Here is a 21,069-nt window from a genome sequence, read left to right as displayed (position 1 = left end):
GGTGACAGAGCAAGACTCCGTCACAAAAAACAAAACAAAACAAAACAAAAATTTCAGATTCAGTTCATAAAGAAATGGCACAAGCAATTCTGCAAAGGCGGCAGAATTTAAGTCAAAACGTGTAAGACAGATAAGACATCTTATTAAAGAACCCCATTATTTCCCTAATTTTCCAAGCCAGAAATATGGGAGTGATCCCTAGCTCAACCCTGTCTACCCACATTGATCAGTGCTGTCCCTAAATGTCTTATAAATGTGTTCACTTCTCTCATTCCCACTGGCACTACTTTAGTTTCAGCCATAATTATTCTAACCTAGGCTCTGACAAGATAAGTCCCCTTAACTGGTCAAATACACTAATCCAATCCATTTTCCAACTGCCTAAGTAATCTACTTAAAATGCAAATTGTAGGCCAGGCATGATGGTTCACACCCATAATCCCAGCACTTTGGGAGGCCAAGGCGGGTGGATCACTTGAGGTCAGGAGTTCAAGACTAGCCTGGCCAACGTGGTGAAACCTCGTCTCTACTAAAAACACAAAAACTAGCCAGGCATAGTGGCACAGGCCTGTAGTTACAGCTACTCGGGAGGCTGAGGCAGGAGAATCACTTGAATCCAAGAGATGGAGGTTGCAGTTAGCCAAGATCGTACCACTGCACTCCTGCCTGGGCAACAGAGCAAAACTCTGTCTCAAAAAATAAAAAAGTAAAATAAAATAAAAATAAAATGCAAATTGTATCATTTGATACTCTCCTCCCTTAAAAATCCTTCAATATCTCTATCATGGAGAAACCCAAATTCCTTAACACAGTATAAAAGCCTTTTCTGATCTGGCCTCATTCCCCCACTTCACATCTGGCTTGCTTTTCTCTCTCATTTCGGAGTCCCCGGCCGGCAGTGTCTTTTCCTTCATTTGTTGCCTGGTTAATTCTTCCCTATACCTACCCTGACCCCTGTTACTTTTTCTTCGAAAATTTCAAACCAACAAAAAGTTAATAAAATAATAAAATGAATATCTACCTGTCATCTAGATTTATCAGTTACATTTTTTTGCCACATTTATATCATGACACTTAACTCCTAAAACTTCAGCAAGTATCTCTTATGAACAAGAATATCTTTCTACATAATGAAACAATGTCATAATCACATGCAAAATATTTTTTTAATTTCTTAAACTTTTTTCAACATGGGCTTATACACCCAAAATATATAACACTGACACAATATTACCTAACACGTAGTCCCTATTGAAATTCTCCCAATTATTCCAAAATGTCCTATAATTATAGTTTGTTTGATTCAGGATCAAACCAAGGATCATGCATTTCATTTGGTGGTTATCTTCGGCACCTTATTTTTCAGGACTCGATTCTGGAATGATATCCCCTGGGAAGCCCTCTATGACTCCCCTACCCAGTCTGGGTTATGTGCCTCTTTCAGATGCTTTCATACCACCACTGTCATGGTATCATTACACTATTTTGCAATCATCTGTTTATCTATCTGTCTCTCACAATAAACAGTAATCTCTTTGAAGACTTTTTACTCTCCAGGCCCTACTGTCTGGCTCATAGTAGATATTCAATAAATGCTGGCTGAACAAATGAATGAAAACACTAGAAACAGGAAATACAATTGTTATGGACTGAACTGTGCCCCTTAAAACTCGTATCTTGAAGCCCTAACCCCAGTGTAATTGTATGTGGATAGTGGGCCTTGAAAGAGGCAATTATGGTTAAACGAAGTCATAAAGTGGGAACCTAATCCAATAGGATTGGTGTCCTTATAAGAGGAGGAAGAGACACCAGGAATATGCATGCATAGCACAAAAGCCATGTGAGACCAGAAGAAGGCAGCAGTCGGCAAGCCAGGAAAAGATTCTCACCAGAAACCAAACCTGCCAGCATCTTTACGTTGGACTTCCAGCCTCCAGAACTGTAAAATATTCTGCTGTTTAAGCCACCTAGTCAATGGTATTCTGTTATGGCAGGCCAAGGTGACTAATATAATGACCAAAATCTATGCGTCCTGGTTCCTATGAATGATGGAATGCTAAGCAAAACCTACACCACTGCTAGAATAAAGATTCCTACAAAAGACATTCCCCCTGCTTCCGGAAAACTGAACCCCACACTTAACAGAAAGAATGGCAAAAAACATTATTCTGACACTGTGACATATAAATTTAAAGAAAAAAAATGGATCTTCAAGAACACAAACACCAAAATTATTAGTATCAATCACCATCTGTAGCAATTCAATCAAATGGAAAAGATAGTAGAGTTACATAAAGAATGTAAAGAGTAAAAGTGAGTTTGTTGAAGGTAAAAAAATAAAAATTAAAAATTAAAAAAAAGGCTGGGCACGGTAGCTCACACTTGTAATCCCAGCACTTTGGGAGGCCAAGGCAAGTGGATCGCTTGAAGCCAGAAGTTTGAGACCAGCCTGGTCAACGGAGTGAGAGCCTCATCTTTATAAAAAATTTAAAAAATTATCTGGGCATGATGGCACTTGCCTGTAACCCAGATACTCAGGTGGCTGAGGCAAAAGAATCACTTGAACCCAGGAGGCAGAGATTGCAGTGAGCCGAAATTGTGCCACTGCACTCCAACCTGGGCGACAGAGCAAGACTCTATCTCAAAAAAAAAAAAAAAAAGAAAAAAAGAATGTAAAGAGCACACATCAAAAGGAAATTTTCTGCGGGGCTTAGAATAACATTATAGACTCATCTTCCCAGTTTCTGCACTTTAATATCTGCTGCTAAGTTGCTACATATCTATGGTCATCTTTCTCATACAGACTGTGAAGACAATGGCAGAGACCATGTCATGGGGTGGGAGCAACTGCTTTGATCACTGACAGTGGCTGGGACAGTGTTCTATTCCAGGTACACTAATTTCTGGAAAATTATCATTATAGACAACCGACCCACCTTCTAATCATTCGGTATCACTAGATTCTCAACAGAACAACTGATTGGTCTACAAGCACTCTCTCAAACACAATTCCTCATGTTGAGCTTCACAGTTATTATCTTGGAGACTCAGAAAATGATTCAGCATATGAGCTTGCTAACTCAGCAGTCTGACGCATTGGTAAAAGCCAAAATTTTTTTGATAAACAAAAAGCATTTTGGTAGAACTTAAATAAAATCAACAGAGTATTCACAGCTATTCTGATTTTCAAACAGGTCATTTTAAGAAACTTAGAAAATTGGCCGGGCATGGTGGCTCACACCTGTAACTCCAGCACTTTGGGAGGCCGAGGCAGGCCGAGGCAGGCGGATCATGAAGTCAGGAGATCAAGACCATCCTGGCTAACACGGTGAAACCCCATCTCTACTAAAAATACAAAAATATTAGCTGGGCATGATGGGGGGCGCCTGTAGTCCCAGCTACTCAGGAGGCTGAGGCTGGAAAATGACGTAAACCCGGGAGGCGGAGCTTGCAGTGAGCCGAGATCATGCCACTGCACTCCACCTTGGGCAACAGAGCAAGACTCCATCTCAAAAAAAAAAAAAAAAGAAACTTAGAAAATTGAGAATTTGACCAAATCCTATGGCCACTTTGCTTTTTCTGCAGTACCTAGAAAAGGACACAAATCCACTAAATAATTCTTTCATCAACAGCTTACAAAGTTACTGTTTGAAATTTACTTTGGATGCTGAATAACATAAATGTAATCATTCAAAGTATGCTCATGGTCTGAACTTGGTTTTGTTTTTTCTTTTTGAGACGGGGTCTCACTCTGTCACCAGGCTGAAGTCCAGTGGCACGATCTTAGCTCACTGCAACCTCCGCCTTCCGCCTCCTGGGTTCAAGTGACTCCCCTGCCTCAGCCTACCAAGTAGCTGGGTCTACAGGCATGTGCCGCCACACCCAGCTAATTTTGTTTATTTTAGTAGAGATGGGGTTTCACCATGTTGGCCAGGATGGTCTCGATTTCCTGACCTCGTGATCCACCTGCCTCAGCCTCCCAAAGTGCTGGGATAACAGGCCACCGTGCCTGGCCTATGGTCTGAACTTGTAAACATCAGGTTATAAAGTGAAATCAGTGTTATGTTCATATAAAAAAAAAATTTTATTTAAGAGACAAGGTCTTGCTCTGTCACCCAAGCTGGAATGCAGTGGCGTAATCATAGCTGACTACAGCCTGGAACTCCTGGGCTCAAGCGATTCTTCCACCTCAGCCTCCCAAGTAGCTAGGACTACAGCCACGTGCCACCACAACCAGCTAATTTTTTTTTTTTATTTCTTTGTAGAGAGGGAGTCTTGCTAGCTTGCTCAGGCTGGTCTCAAACTCCTGGCCTCAAGCAATCCTCCCACCTTGGCGTCCCAAAGCACTGGGATTATAGATAGGTGTGAGCCGCTACGTCCAGACTGTATCAAAATCTTGACCACACTTGGGACTCAACAATTAACTGTTATTATTTCAAAGTATTTAATAAATCTCTGAACTTTTTTCTATGAAGTCTAATGTTTGATACTGAAAAACCTGAAGACATTGGAGAGTTTTTACTTGCACACTTATTTTTCAAATAAAAATTAAACCAAAGGGAAAAAAACTACAAATACAAACGGGTCTGGCCCCTCATGCATATATACATACATACAGGGTTTTTATTCTTAACATCAGTTACCTTCTGCCCTTCTCACAAAGCTTCTCAATTTCAGCTTTCAGATCCTGCTCCTTCTGCAAAAACTCCTTCTTTTCTTTCTCTATCTTCTTCTTTGTTTCTTCCCGCTTTATTGTCACATCCTGAATAGCCTTTAATATCTCCTGAGTTCCACACAATTACAGTCGCACACAAATAAAAAAGAAAATAAGTTAGTTCTTTTGATGCGAAGGTTATTTTCAACTATCATAAATTCACGTGTTGACTTTAGCGAATTCAAATTGAATTGAAAGAATGTGGTTGATGAGTAGCTCCAAAAGCCAGTATTCAGACCTAAAGGAGAAAGTTACAGTAATGCAGATCTCAACTCAACAGGAAAAATAATTTCTAGCAATTGCAATCGTTCAAAAATAGAATATACTGCCTCGTGAAGCAGTAAGCTCTCCATTACTGGTGTTCAAATAAAGGCTGAATGAACACCTGTCAAGAATGCTGAGAAAGGTGTTCTCGTACCAGGTGAGGGTCTGTCACATCCAACAAATATTGTTTTGTTTCATTTTGTTATGATTCTACTTTATTAGGAATGGGTTTTGTCTGTTTCACTCTTTAACAACAACAAATATACACATATATACACACACACACATATGTACACAAACATATATATGTACAAACACACACTTTTTTTTTTTTAAATAAGAAGTCAAACAGGCCAGGAACAGTGGCTCATGCCTATAATCCTCGCACTTTGGGAACCCAAGGCAGGAAGATCAGCATGCCCAGGAGTTCGAGTCCAGCCTACGCAACACAGAGACCTTGTCTCTACAAAAAATAAAAAAAATTAGCCAGGTGTGGTGGCACATGCCTGTAGTACAGATACTCGAGAGGCTGAGGTGGAAGGATAGCTTGAGCCCAGAAAGTCAAGTCAAGGATACAGTGAGCCTTGATTGCACCCACTGTACTCCAGCCTGGGCAACAGAACAACACCCAGTCTCAAAAAAAAAGAAAAAAAAAAAAGGAAAAGCAAAATAATACGAAGGTGATAAAGAGTCACTCCCCCACTTCATACCACTTCCACCCATAAGAGTGATCAATGTGTTAACTACTTTGTATTATGCTTTCACATCTTTCTCTATGTTCACACAGACATACTTACGTATGCATTTCTTTGCTTTTTTTTTAATGAGGTCGTTTTACATACATTATTTTGCATCCTGATTTCTTTTACTTGACATGAATGTATTACGTCAATAAATATCGATCTAATTCAAAAATAGCTGTATAACATATGGATGTATCTAATTTATCCAAACATTCTCTATCAAAAGTCTATGAGTGGTCTGGCACAGTGGCTCACGCCTGTAATCCCAGCATTTCGGGAGGCCGAGGCAGGCGGATCACGAGGTCAGAAGATCAAGACCATCCTGGTTAACACAGTGAAACCCCGTCTCTACTATAAAAAAAAAAAAAAAAAAAATCAGCCAGGCGTGGTGGCAGGCACCTATAGTCCCAGCTACTCAGGAGGCTGAGGCAGGAGAATAGCATGAATCCAGGAGGCGGAGCTTGCAGTGAGCAGAGATTGTGCCACTGCACTACAGCCTGGGTGACAGAGTGAGATTCCGTCTCAAAAAAAAAAAAAAGTCCATGAGTATTAACACTTTTCTTTGAGACAGGGTATCGTTCTGTTACTCAGGGTGGAGTGCAGTGGCACAATCTTGGCTCACTGCAACCTCTGCCTTCTGGGCTTAAGCGATCCTCCCACCTCAGCCTCCCATGTAGCTGGGACCACAGGTACGCACCACCATGCATGGCTCATTTTTTGTATTTTTGGTAGAGATGGGATTTTGCCATGTTGCCCAGGCTGGTTCGAACTCCTGGACTCAAGTGATCCACCTGCCTCGACCTCTCAAAGTGCTGGGATTACAGGTGTGAGCCACCACATCCGGCCTTGCCTTTTTATTTCAATTAACTCAAAAATAAAATTAAAGTTTGAGTTGGGTATGGACGGCTCAAACTTTAATTTTATTTTTGAGTTAACTGAAATAAAAAGGCCTCCTTTGGTAGGCCAAAGCGGGCGGATTTCTTGAGTCTGGAGTTCAAGACCAGCCTGGGCAACATGGCAAAACCCTGTCTCTACCAAAAACATAAAAAATGAGCCAGGCATAGTGGCATGCACCTGCGTTCCCAGCTACTTGGGAGGCTGAGGTGGGAGGATCACTTAAGCCCAGCAGACAGAGGCTGCAGTGAGCCAAGATTACGCTACTACACTCCAGGCTGAGTGACAGAGTGAGACTGTCTCAAAAATAAATAAATACATAAAGTTTTAAAAAAATTAAAGTTTGATCAGAGACTGCTGCTTAACTCATTGACAATTTCAATATAAGCAAAATACCTGGTGATTCTTCATTTCTTCTTCTCTCCTTTGCTGAAGCTGCTTTAATTGCACTTGGAGCTGATTCTCCACTTGCCTCTGTTTGTCCAGGACCTCCTGGTAACGCTCTTTCAACAGTGTTCTCTCTGTCATCATCTTATCCTATTATGAACAAGACAAGAAAAGTTTATTTCCTAATTTAATCACAAGAAACATTCACCAGTGACTGTCCATGGCATTGTATAGAGCTCTATGACCGCACTATCCAATAATGAAGCTACTAACCATATGTGGCTATATAAATTTAAATTCATTAACATATGATGAGATTGGCTGGGCGTGGTGGTTCACACCTACAACTGCAGCACTTTGGGAGGCTGACGTAGGCGGATCACTTGCGTTCAGGAATTCGAGACCAACTTGGGCAACATGGCAAAACCTGGGCTCTAAAAAAAATACAAAAATTAGCTGGGCATGCCGGTACCCGACTGTAGTCCCAGCTACTTGGGAGGCTGAGGTGGGATGATCGCTTGAGCCTGGGAGGCAGAGGTTACAGTGAGCTGAGATCACGCCACCGCACTTCAGCCTAGGCGACAGAGCAAGACTGTCTCAAAAAAGCGTCCAGGAACATGATTCCTTACTGCTTAATAACACTGAAAACTGATGGATCCTCTAAAGATGTCTGGGAACCTGGTATTCAGACTGAACAACTCAGCAAGCTTTCATATAAAGTCTGGATTAGAAGTGAGGCTTCTAGACAAGGCACGGTGGTTCTGGCCTATAATCCCAGCACTTTGAGGGGCCAAGGCAGGAAGACTGCTTGAGGCCAGAAGCTCAAGACCAGCCTGGGCAATGTAGTAATACCTGGTCTCTATCAAAAAACAACAACAATAAATAAAAAAATAGAACTGCTTCTGAAAACAGTTTAGCTCTGCCACCCCCATGTCAGTAAATCAAGAAAATCAATGGTTACCTTTCAAAGGGACACTAAAATTTGAAGAGGGCCAACTTAAAACACATTTAGTATGAAGTAGCCCACATAATATTTAAACTGAGAGCACTAAACTGAATTTTTTCATTAAATAACTGTTTTCAAAGAAAAAAAATTTTAAAAACGAACAGGGAAAATATCATACTATAATCATTTTTACAAAAGGCTCTCAAGGCCAGGCACGGTGGCTCACACCTGTAATCCCAGCACTTTGGGAAGCTGAGGTGGGCGGATCACCTGAGGTCAGGAGTTCGAGACCAGCCTGGCCAACATAGTGCAATCCCGTCTCTACTAAAAATACAAAATGAGCCAGGCATGGTGGCACATGCCTGTAATCCCAGCTACTTGGAAGGCTGAGGCAGGAGAATCACTTGAACCCAGGAGGCAAAGGTTGCAGTGAGCAGAGATTGTGTCACTGCACTCCAGACTAGGTGACAGAGCGAGACTCTGTCTCAAAATAAATAAAGATATAAATAAATAAATAAATAAAATAAAAAATAAAAAAGACTCTCAAGATAGGACCTTGGCTTTGGGACAAGCTAATCTTTAGTCCATGTACTGAAATGTGACTAAAGTGTCCCAAACAGCTGATTATTCAGCATCACACCTTTCCAGGGATTCTGAACCTGGATTCTACAGGTGGACCTCAGGGAATCTTTGAACTCTCTGCAACTGGTGTACGTATATATTTTTCTGAGACAAGAATTCAAAGTTTCCAAAAGATACTGAAAGAGGATCTTAACCAAAGAAAAGTTGAAACCAGTAGATTATTCTTTTTTGAGACAGAGTCTCACTCTGTGACCCAGGCTAGAGTATAGTGGTGCAATCTCGGCTTATGGCAACCTCTGCCTCCCGGGTTCAAGCGATTCTTGTGCCTCAGTCTCCCAAGTAGCTGGCATTAAGGGTGTGAGCCAACACACTCTGCTAATTTTTGCATTTTTAGTAGATATGGGGTTTTGCCATGTTGGCCAAGCTGGTCTTAAATTCCTGGCCTCAAGCAATCCGCCTGCCTTAGCCTCCCAAAGTGCTGAGATTACAGGTGTGCTCCACTGCACCCAACTTCTTCTTTTTTTTTTTTTTTTTTTTTGAGATGGGATCTTGTTCTGTCTCCCAGGCTGGAGTGCAGTGGTGTGATGTCGGCACACTGTAATCTCCGCAGCCCGGGTTCAAGCAATTCTCCTGCCTCAGCCTCCCAAGTAGCTGGGATTACAGGCACACGCCACCACGCCTGGCTAATGTTTCTGTATTTTTAGTACAGACGGGGTTTCACCATGCTGGCTAGGCTGGTCTCAAACTCCTGACCTCAAGGGATCCATCTGCCTCGGCCTCCCAAAGTGCTGGGATTACAAGTGTGAGCCACCCAAGCCTGTAATCCCAGCACTTTGGGAGGCCGAGACGGGCGATCACGAGGTCAGGAGATCGAGACCATCCTGGCTAACACGGTGAAACCCCGTCTCTACTAAAAAATACAAAAAAAAACTAGCCGGGCGAGGTGGTGGGCGTCTGTAGTCCCAGCTACTCGGGAGGCTGAGGTAGAAGAATGTCGTAAACCTGGGAGGCGGAGCTTGCAGTGAGCTGAGATCCGGCCACAGCACTCCAGCCTGGGCGACAGAGCGACGACTCCGTCTCAAAAAAAAAAAAAAACAAAAACAAAAACAAGTGTGAGCCACCATGCCCAGCCTTTATTTTCTTTTAACCACAACTCTTTTCCTTTACTTTTTTCTTTTTCTATAATGCATTTTTCTAAATAATAATAATAATTTTTATTATAGAGATGAAGTTTCACTATGTTGCCCAGGTTGTTCTCAAATTCTTAGACTCAAGCAATCCATTCACCTCAGCCTCCCAAAGTGCTGGGATTATAGGCATAAGCCAACGCACCCAGCCTATGATCCATGTTTAGAACACAGGATCAGGGGAAAAAAATTAGTATCATGAAAAAAGTATTAACATGCATACTATTACTACATATAAGAAGATAACTTAAAGGCATGCTTGATCCAATTTGTCCAGTCTTAACGAGCTAAAGAGTTTATACACTGTTACTTTGCTTCATCCTTGGCTAGTTGGTTCCTAGGACTAGGAGTAACACTTTCGAAAGTAGGCAGTGGGCAATGGCCATAAATACATGAAAAGGGTAGAAAACAGAACAGGAGTCAGGTTTCATATACTGCCACCAAGCTTAACACCTGCTTAGTTTCACTGCCTTTTTTATTTTTTGGGTTTTTGTTTTGTTTTGTTTGTCTAAGACACAGTCTTGCTCTGTCGCCCAGCCTGGAGTGCCACGGTGCAATCTTGGCTCACTGCAACCTCCGCCTCCCAAGTTCAAGCAATTCTCTCTGCCTCAGCCTCCAGAGTAGCTGGGATTACAGGCGCCTGCTACTACGTCCGGCTAATTTTTTTATTTTTAGTAGAGATGAGGTTTTGCCATGTTTGGCCAGGCTGGTCTTGAACTCCTGACTTCAGGTGATACCCCCCACCTCAGCCTCCTGAAGTGCTGAGATTACAGGCGTAAGCCACTGCGCCCAGCCTCATTGCCTTTTCAAAAGCATGTAGACCTCACTACCACCCAAAAGATAGAGCCAAACAAAACACAACCCTAGTCCTCCTTTGGTCCAGTAACTTGCTGGGTTTTCATTCGTTCCTGCTTCATCTAGTTGACTGTTACAATTACGTCCCAAGTTGCTACTCTCTGTTTTATAACTTTTACTGGCTTCATCTGGTTAATGTACACCAGTAACTTTTTCCATATGCCCTTCAATTTCTTCAACTTACACCAAATATCCACTATCTTATCTGGCTGCTACAAGCACTTTCCCTTTTTATACCACTCTTTATAAATTAACAATATCTTACCCTAAAGACCTCTTCCTGGGGTGCCTTTCCCAGTATTACTTTCCCTTTAAAAAGTGTACATTTAGATATCCATATACTTAAAGGTGGATGTTTTAGCCACAAAAGGCCAGGGATGGATCAAAGGGAGCATTTTAATAAAGGTAAGTGTGACGTTCTCTTCAAAAATCAACTATCTGGGGATAAAATTAGAAAGATACAAGTAAATAATCTATGAAAAAAAAGACTGGATGGAATTTGACTAAAAGCTTAACAGTATGAAAAAATTGCCAAAATAAGTCAATGTAAGCTCAAAAAAGTCTAGAATGAGAGATACTAAGAGATCCCACTATATTATAAAGTAATTATACTGTATCTTTACTATCATATATGGTTCTCAAGATCACTTTTAAAACAAATATTGATAAAATGGAACATGTCTAGGTGAAAGTAACCAGAATGATGATAAAGAAATGGAAAATAGTATCAAAATAGTATCAAAAAGAATACTAAAAATATCTGAGGATGTTTCACCTGGAAAGGTTTGAACTTGGGGAGTAAGAGAATAAGGGGAACAGGCATAAAAAAACTTCAAATATACACAGGGCTAACAAGCAGGAAAGGAACTGGATTTATTCCATAAGGCTCAAGAGAAAACTATAATACTAGTTCAACCATTATGGAAAACAGTATGGCGATTCCTCAAGGATCTAGAACTAGATGTATCATATGACCCAGCCATCCCATTACTGGGTATATACCCAAAGGATTATAAATCATGCTGCTATAAAGACACATGCACACGTATGTTTACTGCGGCACTATTCACAATAGCAAAGACGTGGAATCAACCCAAATGTCCATCAGTGACAGACTGGATTAAGAAAATGTGGCACATATACACCATGGAATACTATGCAGCCATAAAAAAGGATGAGTTTGTGTCCTTTGTAGGGACATGGATGCAGCTGGAAACCATCATTCTTAGCAAACTATCACAAGAACAGAAAACCAAACACCGCATGTTCTCACTCATAGGTGGGAACTGAACAATGAGATCACTTGGACTTGGGAAGGGGAACATCACACACCAGGGCCTATTATGGGGAGCGGGGAGGGGGAAGGGATTGCACTGGGAGTTATACCTGATGTAAATGACGAGTTGATGGGTGCTGACGAGTTGATGGCTGCAGCACACCAACATGGTACAAGTATACATATGTAACAAACCTGCACATTAGGCACATGTACCCTAGAACTCAAAATACAATAATAAAAAAAAAATAAAAAAATAAAAAAATAAAAAGAACTTTTTTTTTTTCTGAGACGGATTCTCACTCTGTCACCAGGCTGGAGTGCAGTGGTGCAATCTCAGCTCACTGCAACCTCCACCGCCCGGGTTTAGGCAATTCTCCTGCCTCACCTTCCCAAGTAGCTAGGACTACAGGCATGTGCCACCACACCCGGCTGATTTTTGTATTTTTAGTACAGATAGGGTTTCACCACATTGGCCAGGACGGTCTCAATCTCTTGACCTCATGATCCACCCACCTCGGCCTCCCAAAGTGCTGGGATTACAGGCTCATCTGAGCCACCACACCGGGCCTGAAACAAGAAGCTCACTGCCACCTCAGCCTCCCGGGTTCAAGCAATTCTTCTGCCTCAACCTCCCAAGTAGCTGGGATTACAAGCAGTACCACCACCCCTGGCTACTTTTCGTTTCTTTGTTGTTGTTTGTTTGGTTTTTTTTTTGAGACAGTCTCACTCTGACACCCAGGCTGGAGTGCAGTGGCACGATCTCAGCTCACTGCAATCTCTGCCTCCCAGGTTCAAGCTAATCTCATGCCTCAGCCTCCCAAGTAGCTGGGATTACAGGCACACGCCACCACGCCTGGCTAATTTTTTGTATTTTTAATAGAGATGGGGTTTCACCATGTTGCCCAGGCTGGTCTCAAACTCCTGAGCTCAGACAATCTGCCTGCCTCAGCCTCCCAAAGCGCTAGGATTACAGATGTGAGCCACCGTGCTTGGCCTAAATTTTTGTATTTTTAGTAAAGACGGGGTTTCACCATGTTAGTCAGGCTGGTCTCAAACTCTTGACCTCAGGTGATCCACCCGCCTCGGCCTCCGAAAGTGCTAGAATTACAGGTGTGAGCCACTGCACCCGGCCGGAAGTAAGAAGTTATAAGGGTTTTATCTTCATCTCAGAATAAAATCTAACAATAAGAGCTTTTATTTTGGTTTTTTGAGACGGAGCTTCTCTGTTGTCCAGGCTGGGGTGCAGTGGTGCAATCTTGGCTCACTGCAACCTCTGCCTCCCAGGTTCAAGCCATTCTCCTGCCTCAGCCTCCTGAGTAGCTGGGATTATAGGCATGCACCACCACGCCCGGCTAACTTTTGTATTTTTAGTAGAGATGGGGTTTCACCACGTTGGCCAGGCTGGTCTTGAACTCTTGACCTCAGGTGATCCACCTGCCTTGGCCTCCCAACGTGCTGGGATTACAGGTGTGAGTCACTGTGCCTGGCCTTTTTTTTTTTTTTTTTTTTTAATTTTTTTTTGAGACAGGGTCTCACTCTGTCACCCAGGCTGCAGTACAATCACACAATCATGGCTCACAGAGCCTCGACCTCCTGGGCTCAGGTGAACGGGTGATCCTCCCACCTCAGCCTCCTGGGTAGCTAGGACCATAGGCATCCACCACACCTGGCTGATTTTTGTATTTTTTGTAGACACGGGGTTTCACCACGTTGCCCAGGCTGGTCTCAAACTCCAGAGCTCAAGCGATTCACCCACTTCAGCTTCCCAAAATGCTAGGATTATGGGCGTGAGCCACTGTGCCTGGCCAATAAGAGCTATTTTTTTTTAAACGTAACTGGTTGCGTTGTGAGGTAGTAAGCTTCCCATCTCTGGAAGTGATTAAGGAAAAGTTAGCTGACCATCTGTCAGGGATTTGATGAAGGGGACTCTTGCACCTTTTCCAACTGAGATGATATGCCTCTAGATCTTCTGCTTGATAATGACTTCATATAACAATGACAGTTTAAATACTTACCAAATTCTTTTCAATATCTTGATCTGTGTTTACCTCTGAATCAGCCGTCTTAAAGTCAGTCTATAAAGGAAAAAAGTTATATTTAGAATTGTACATAGACACTTTAAAAGAGGCAGAATCACTAACACCTAGAATTCTGCCACGGGTAACTAACTTTTTGCTCTTTCCCCTTACCAGCTTCCAAGCAAGCTAAGCAATGTAGTTCTGGCAAATGGACATCAACATCCACCCTGCATTAATAATCGGTCCCACAAAATAACCCAAACAAGACCCAATGACTGACTGAGAGAAAGCCTCAAGTCTGAGATGAGATGTCTGCCCTCTACAGTCTGTTGTGCCCATACTTTCTCCTACAACAAAGCACACCCGTCACTAGAAGGCAGGATACACTGTACTTCTTAAGATGTGACTCAGAGAATTAACAAGGACTCTTCCTGCAAGGACAAAGGGGATAAATACAAATGCTAATGTCCTGAACTCATCAGTTACTCAGTGAAAGAGACTACGTAGGTCATAAAGTTCCTACTTGCCATAAGATGAGACACTTGCCATAAGATGAGACACTAGCTACTGGCTTTCTTATTTACTGAACATCAGAATGAAGTCATTGCATGGCACTGTATGAAAGTAGTATGATGGTTGCTAGCAAAAAAACAAAAAACAAAACAAGCCGGCAAGTTCTCCACCAAATATGAAGAAATATCTCCTACCCTGAACCCCACCACCCCCCAGTTACATTTTAGTAGTAGAAACTTGACACTTGACCTGTACAGCAATGTTCTGAGAAAGCTTCAGGGAAGAGCTATCTTGATCATCATCCTGATCCACTCGGACTCCTTCAACCCCATTTGCTGGAGACACTACAGGTCGGAAATCCAAGCCTGTGTCCCTGTTACCTTCCTTTAGGATGGAGGCTTGTGGGGATTTCTCTTCAGAGCAATTCCCGGAGGCAAGCTGCTTTGTATGGCACCCTGCCTTAAGAGACCGAGTGGCTGGATGGAGGTTCTCCCGGAGGCTTGTGTCCCCCTCCTCTCCTGCTGTGCTGGCCACGTCCTTCAAATCAGACTGAGATCCACTGCCAGAAAGACAAAGGGCTGTGGCTATCAAGTTTCCTCCTAAAACCTCCGGGTGTGCTGCTGAGGTGTCACCTGCTGATGAACCAGGATTCTGCTCTGAGTGCTCCAAATGGACATTTCTGTTATTCTCCTTGGTTATCGTTTGGCTACTTACACTCAACAGAGGTGAGTTCTTCTGTTTCTGTGCAGAGTCTTTGGTGCTATCAAACACATAAGATGAAAAAAAAGTTATAATACTTTTAACTACTAGAAGAACAAAACTAGACTATGTAAACCCTCCTGACTATCACAATGAAAGAACTTAGTTTCAATCTAGTGATTTCTATCCCATATGCAGGTAGTATAGCTTGGTGGTTAAGACCTAGTTTTTTGTGTTTTGTTTTTGTTTTTAGAGAGGGTCTAAACTCTTGTCACCCAAGCTAGAATGCAGTGGCGCAATCAAGGCTCACAGCAGTCTCAACATCCTTGGCTCAAGCGATCCTCCACCTCAGCCTCCTGAGTAACTAGGACTACAGTAACTAACATGCCACCATGCCCAGCTAATTTTTTGTATTTTTTGCATGGTTTTGCCATGTTGTCCAGGCTGGTCTCAAACTCCTGTGCTCAAGGGATCCATCTGCCTGCATTAGCCTCTCAAAGTGTTAGAATTATAGGCATGAGCCACCACAGCCAGCCAAAAACCTGGGTTCTAAAGACAGTCTACAGTAAATGGCCAAACATAAATGATTCTGAACATCCAAATAATTTTTGAGGGCCAACTGGAATAAGTTTTGGGGATACCGATGAATTAGCCTAATGTTAGTTAGAATATTTTAGTTACATGTACTAATTTAGTTATACATATTATAATAAAATATTAACTTAGAAATATTGTTTTGATTCCTCTCTCACCTTTCACAAGAATAATTTTCATTCATATAGAGATCTTTGACCAGAACCACTTTTTAGGTTCTTCAACAGTTTTCCAGAGTATAGCATCTACACTTTAAGTTGTCTAAAGTACAGACAATTTTGAATCCAAAATTGAAGCTGTCAACAGAAATTTTATCCCACACAGTAAGTATACATATGCTTAATATTAGGGTATTCTGTCACTTGTCACAGCCATTCAAGGTGCTGCTTTTATTATTTATTGATTGATTGATTTTTTGAGACAGGGTTTCACTTTGTCACCCAGGCTGAAGTGAGGGATTGCTTTTTAAAGGGGTCTTAAAACATATTTACAATGACATCCAACATTCACAATTGTACATCTTTCACCCAGGAATTAACGCTTATGTTTAATTTCTTTGATCCCACCCTCTTTTTTTAAACTAATTCTATAACTGACACTCTTAACCATACCCAACCAGCACAGAGGATTCAAGTTGATGTATCTTTGTTTCCTCAATCATACTAGTTCAAAATAAAACAACTGAAAGAATACCTCGGTGAGGAGCAATGGCTCATGCCTGTAATCCCAATACTTTGGGAGGTCAAGGCAGGAGCATTATTTGAGGTCAGGAGTTCAAGACTAGCCTGGGAAACATAGCAAGACCTTGTCTCTACAAAAAAATTTTACAAGTAGCCGAATGTAGTGGCATGCACCTGTAGCTCCAGCTACTTGGGAGGCTGAAGTGAGAGGACTGCTTAAGCCCAGGAGGTGGAGGCTGCAGTAGGCCATGATCGCACCACTGTACTCCAGCCTAGGTGATAGAGGGAGACCCTGTCTCAATATAAACACTTGAAGCTGATTCGTTCCTGCTGGAAGTTAACTGTGAGGAGGTGCTTAATTAAAAATTCAGGCATATACAGTATCTGAGTTTGAATCCTGACTCCGCCCACCATTTACAAGCTGTTTGACTCTTGGCAAGTTACTTTATTTGTAAAACAGAAATAATACTATCCTCCTAATAGGACTGTTGTGAGGATTCCATGAGATAATCCACATGAAGTATTCAGTATAGTGCCAGGCATATAGTAAACATTCAATAAACCGTAGCTGCCATTATTACTAGTGTATGTAGTTGACTTTATCAAAACTCTGACTCCAACATAGCTTGGAAACCTTGGGTAAATTACTAACCTCTCTGTGTCTCAGTTTCCTCACCTGTAAATGGGAATAATAATATTATCACTACCTCCCGAGACTGTTTTGAAGATTAAATGTGTTAACACATATAGAACTGTAGTTAAGTGTTAGCTATTGTATTAGAGGACTCAGGTACTCTAGAAAATAGCTAAGGGAGGGCCAGGCGCAGTGGCTCATGCCTGTAATCCCAACACTTCGCTGAGGCAGGCCAATCACAAGGTCAGGAGATTGAGACTATCCTGGACAACATGGTGAAACCCTGTCTCTACTACAATACAGAAAATTAGCCGGGCATGGTGGTGGGCACCTGTAATCCCAGCTACTAGGGAGGCTTAGGCAGGAGAATCGCTTGAACTCGGGAGGCAGAGGTTGCAGTGAGCAGAAATCGCACCAGTGCACTCCAGCCTGGTGACAGAGCAAGACACTGTCTCAAAAACAAAACAAAACAAAAGTTGAGGGAGCTAGGTGCAGTGGCTCACCCCTGTAATGCCAGCACTTTGGGAGGCCAAGGCGGGCAGATCACTTGAGGTCAGGAGTTCAAAACCAGCCTGGTCAACATGGTGAAACCCTGTCTCCACTAAAAATACAAAAATTAGCTGGGCTACCAAGCAGGCGCCTATAATTCCAGCTACTTGGGAGGCTGAGACAGGAGAATCACTTGAACCCAGGAGGCAGAGGTTGCAGTGAGCCAAGATCATACCACTGCACTCCAGCCTGGGGCACAGAGCAAGAGTCTGTCTCCAAAAAAAAAAGAGTTGAGGAAGAATACACAGTCAGCCTCTTTATATAGACTGTGGTCCACATTCACGGATTCAACCAACCATGGACTGAAAAGATTCAAAAGGATAAATGTTTGTGATGATGGATATGCTAATTACACTGATCTGATTACTATACATTACATGGACCACAACATCACTATGTACCCCCATGAATATGTACAATTAATTATTGTGTCCATTTATTAAAATATAAAAATAAACCACTTAAAAGTAAAATACCCAGCCTGGCCAACGTGGCGAAACCCCATCTCTACTCAAATACAAAAATTAGCCAGGCGTGGTGCCGGGCACCTGTAATCCCAGCTACTTGGGAGGCCGAGGCAAGGGAATCACTTGAACCCAGGAGGCAGAGGTTGCAGTGAGCTGAGATCACGCCATTGCACTCCAGCCTGGGCGACACAGCAAGACTCCATCTCAAAAAAAAAAAAAAGCCGGCGCAGTGGCTCACGCCTGTAATCCCAGCACTTTGGGAGGCCAAAGCAGGCGGATCACGAGATCAGGAGATCGAGACTATCCTGGCTAACATAGTGAAATCCTCTCTCTACTAAAAATACAAAAAATTAGCCAGGCGTGGTGGCGGGCACCTGTAGTCCCAGCTACTTGGGAGGCTGAGGCAGGAGAATGGCGTGAACCTGGGAGGCGGAGCTTACAGTGAGCCAAGACTGCACCACTTGCACTCCAGCCTGGGCCAACAGAGTGAGACTCTGTCTCAAAAAAAAAACAGTGAAATAGATTTAAACCATTAAAAAAAATTTCAGAAAAAAACTGGATGGTTGCATCTGTACTGAACATGCACAAACTTTTTTCCTTGTCATTATTCCTTAAACAACACAACTATTTACATAACATTTACATTGTATTAGTTGGTGTAAATAACCTAGAGATTAAAGTATATGGGAGGACATGCATAGGTTATACACAAATACTACACCATTTTATTTATTTATTAATTATCTTTTTAATTGCTTTAAGTGGGGTGGGCATATGCCTGTCCCAGATAAAATACTACACCATTTTATGTAAGGGACTTGAGCATCTATAGATTTTGGTATCCTCAGTAGGGGTCCTGGAACCAATCTCCAACATATACTGTGGGATAACTATACAGTTAATTTAGTTCAACATTGTATATAACAATGTATTACATTAGCTACTATGAGATGCAAGTTTGGGTAACTGTGTGTCTGTGGGTATATGTATTTAGAATCCATGTACACATACCAATGTAACATTTCTCATACATAACATATAAACATATGGTTAAACGAACATACAGTCCACGTAGGAAAGGGCTGGAAAATATTTGCATTTTTTAATGAGTTTGAACCCATGTATTCTATTTATTCTCCAAACATTTAGCATGCCTGCTAAGTATCAGATGCTGTGCTGGATACCAGAAATACAAAGATAGATCAGACAGTCCTCTACCTTTAAAAACCCAGTGCAGTGCCATCAGAGCCAAAAAGAAAGACCAGCTACACAATACCATCTCAAAAACCCTTTACCCAAATGAATCTTCCCAGTCAGGAGTCCACACATTACCTTAGACCATCTGGGAGACCTTCGTCTGATTTGGAAGCACATAAACTAGAAGATTCCGGAGGACTGGGGGCATTGGCCACAACACCAGCAACCTCAGACGCTGCCATTATGCTCTGTACATTCAGAAACAAATTACAGGCTACAAGTTTCCAAAGTTTAAAACAAATGTATCTCTCCCCCCTCAGAATGTCCACACAACAGAGCTGTTGCAGTAAAGAAATACAAAAACCTGGGCTCCAGGAGAAAATACTTAAGAGTATTAAAAGAGACATTGTATGCAAAGTCCTAGCGGGCAACAATCCTCAGGAGTCACTGTATTTACATGAATATCTAGGAGTCCGTGCAAAGATCTTATTTTCACTTTTGGCAGAAATGTAGTCATTTCAAACAATAGATCTTAAACTGCCAGGATCTTCAAGTGGTCCCAAGCCTACCTTGTCTACTATCATTTATAATAAAAGATGTACTTTTCGGACTAGTATCAATCAGATCTCATGTTTTTAAATCACTTTATGGCTGTTACATTCAAAGCATTCTCCATTAATTTAAGTGAAGTTTTTGGAGGCGCTTGCCTGTAAGTGAACAAGTAATGCAATACCGGGCAATCCAGGGTGCATCTTTTACTGTCAGTGTGCTCCCCACAGATGGGAAAGGCCTGATACCCACTCACTGAGGAAAGTACAGACTCTTCAGAGTGACTAGTGGTGCAAAAAAGAATCCTGGGTTCTCTAGCTTGAAAATGACAAGGTGAAAAACATGGTAACATAAGTAAGGGAACTGGGACGGATGCCTTTTTTAAAAATCAAAAGGTCATCTTCTATGCTGCAGAGCAAACTTATGACCTTATGAGGAGAAAAGAAAATCAAAATACTTGGGAGGTGGGGGTGAACGTAGGGTTAGTTTGCATTCTTGCTTTTATTTTAACAGCATCACAGGTATTGCCCCCGGAACACTGAAGAGCACACGGGGTAGACAGGCAGATGGGGCTGTGTCAACACCTCAGTCACAGCCCACAGACCCTGTGCCTCAGTTTCCCTCATTATACAAAGCTCCTGGGAGAAAATGGGCCCCAAATCGCCACTGCTGCTCCCTCAGGTGCAAACATCCCGTCTCCAAGGAGCCCAGGGCTGGGGGGTCCTCTGCGCCCGGTGAACGAAACCCCAGGATAAGGGTCATGCATGCAACTCCGTGGCTAGAGAGCCCGTGGCGAGGGTCGGAACAGCTGGCTGGAGGGTCCAGTGTACCAAAAAGAACTCCGCAACCCGGGGCGACCACCAGCGAAGCGTAGGCGCCGGAGCCACGGGTCCTCGGGCGAGAACAGGGGACAGACGGGAAGAGGACAATGGGGGGAAACGGCGCAGGGTGGCCTTGGCCACCCCCCACAGGGGGCTGCTAGGCTGGCCCCTGCCTCGGACCAGCCCCTCTCCACCCCTTTCCCTTGGCCCCCCTACCCCACTGCCAGCCCCCCCATCCCACTTCTAGGCCGGGACCCCCGCCTCGGTTCTCACAGCACCCTCCACGCCCCCCACCCAGCCCCCCTCCCCGGCCCTCGCCCCGCAACCCCCACCCACGCTCGCCCCGCACACACCTCCCGCGCCGCGCCCCCGGGAAGAAAGTGGGGGAGGGACGGGACGCACCTGAGCGGGCGGAGCGGGGGGAGGGGGCGGCCGAGCCACGGGGGGAGGGGTCGAGCGCCGGCCCGCGCGCGGCACCTCCCACTTCCGGCGGCACG

The 21,069-nt window shown here is 43.1% G+C and overlaps 1 protein-coding gene across 2 annotated transcripts in view; it reads right to left on the bottom strand.

The window, feature by feature from the left end:
* RNF214 (ring finger protein 214) overlaps positions 1-21,067 on the bottom strand; it is a 54,874-nt gene extending 33,807 nt beyond the window's left edge. Inside the window, exons 1-6 of one of the 2 annotated variants that reach the window (XM_008021000.3) lie at positions 20,975-21,067; positions 19,338-19,450; positions 14,632-15,142; positions 13,867-13,926; positions 7,012-7,152; positions 4,644-4,783 (exon numbers count right to left, since the gene is read on the bottom strand). In XM_008021000.3, coding sequence (XP_008019191.3) covers positions 4,644-4,783; positions 7,012-7,152; positions 13,867-13,926; positions 14,632-15,142; positions 19,338-19,444 — 959 coding nt within the window. In that variant the 5' untranslated portion in view covers positions 19,445-19,450; positions 20,975-21,067. Of the gene's footprint in view, positions 1-4,643; positions 4,784-7,011; positions 7,153-13,866; positions 13,927-14,631; positions 15,143-19,337; positions 19,451-20,925 lie in introns of both variants that reach the window. The other variant, XM_008020999.3, reaches the window with a different exon arrangement.
* Between the last annotated feature and the right edge of the window lie 2 nt (positions 21,068-21,069).

Source organism: Chlorocebus sabaeus, chromosome 1, assembly GCF_047675955.1.
Source record: "Chlorocebus sabaeus isolate Y175 chromosome 1, mChlSab1.0.hap1, whole genome shotgun sequence".
Classification (NCBI taxonomy): Eukaryota; Metazoa; Chordata; class Mammalia; order Primates; family Cercopithecidae; genus Chlorocebus; species Chlorocebus sabaeus.
This window is presented reverse-complemented; position numbering and strand designations above follow the sequence as displayed.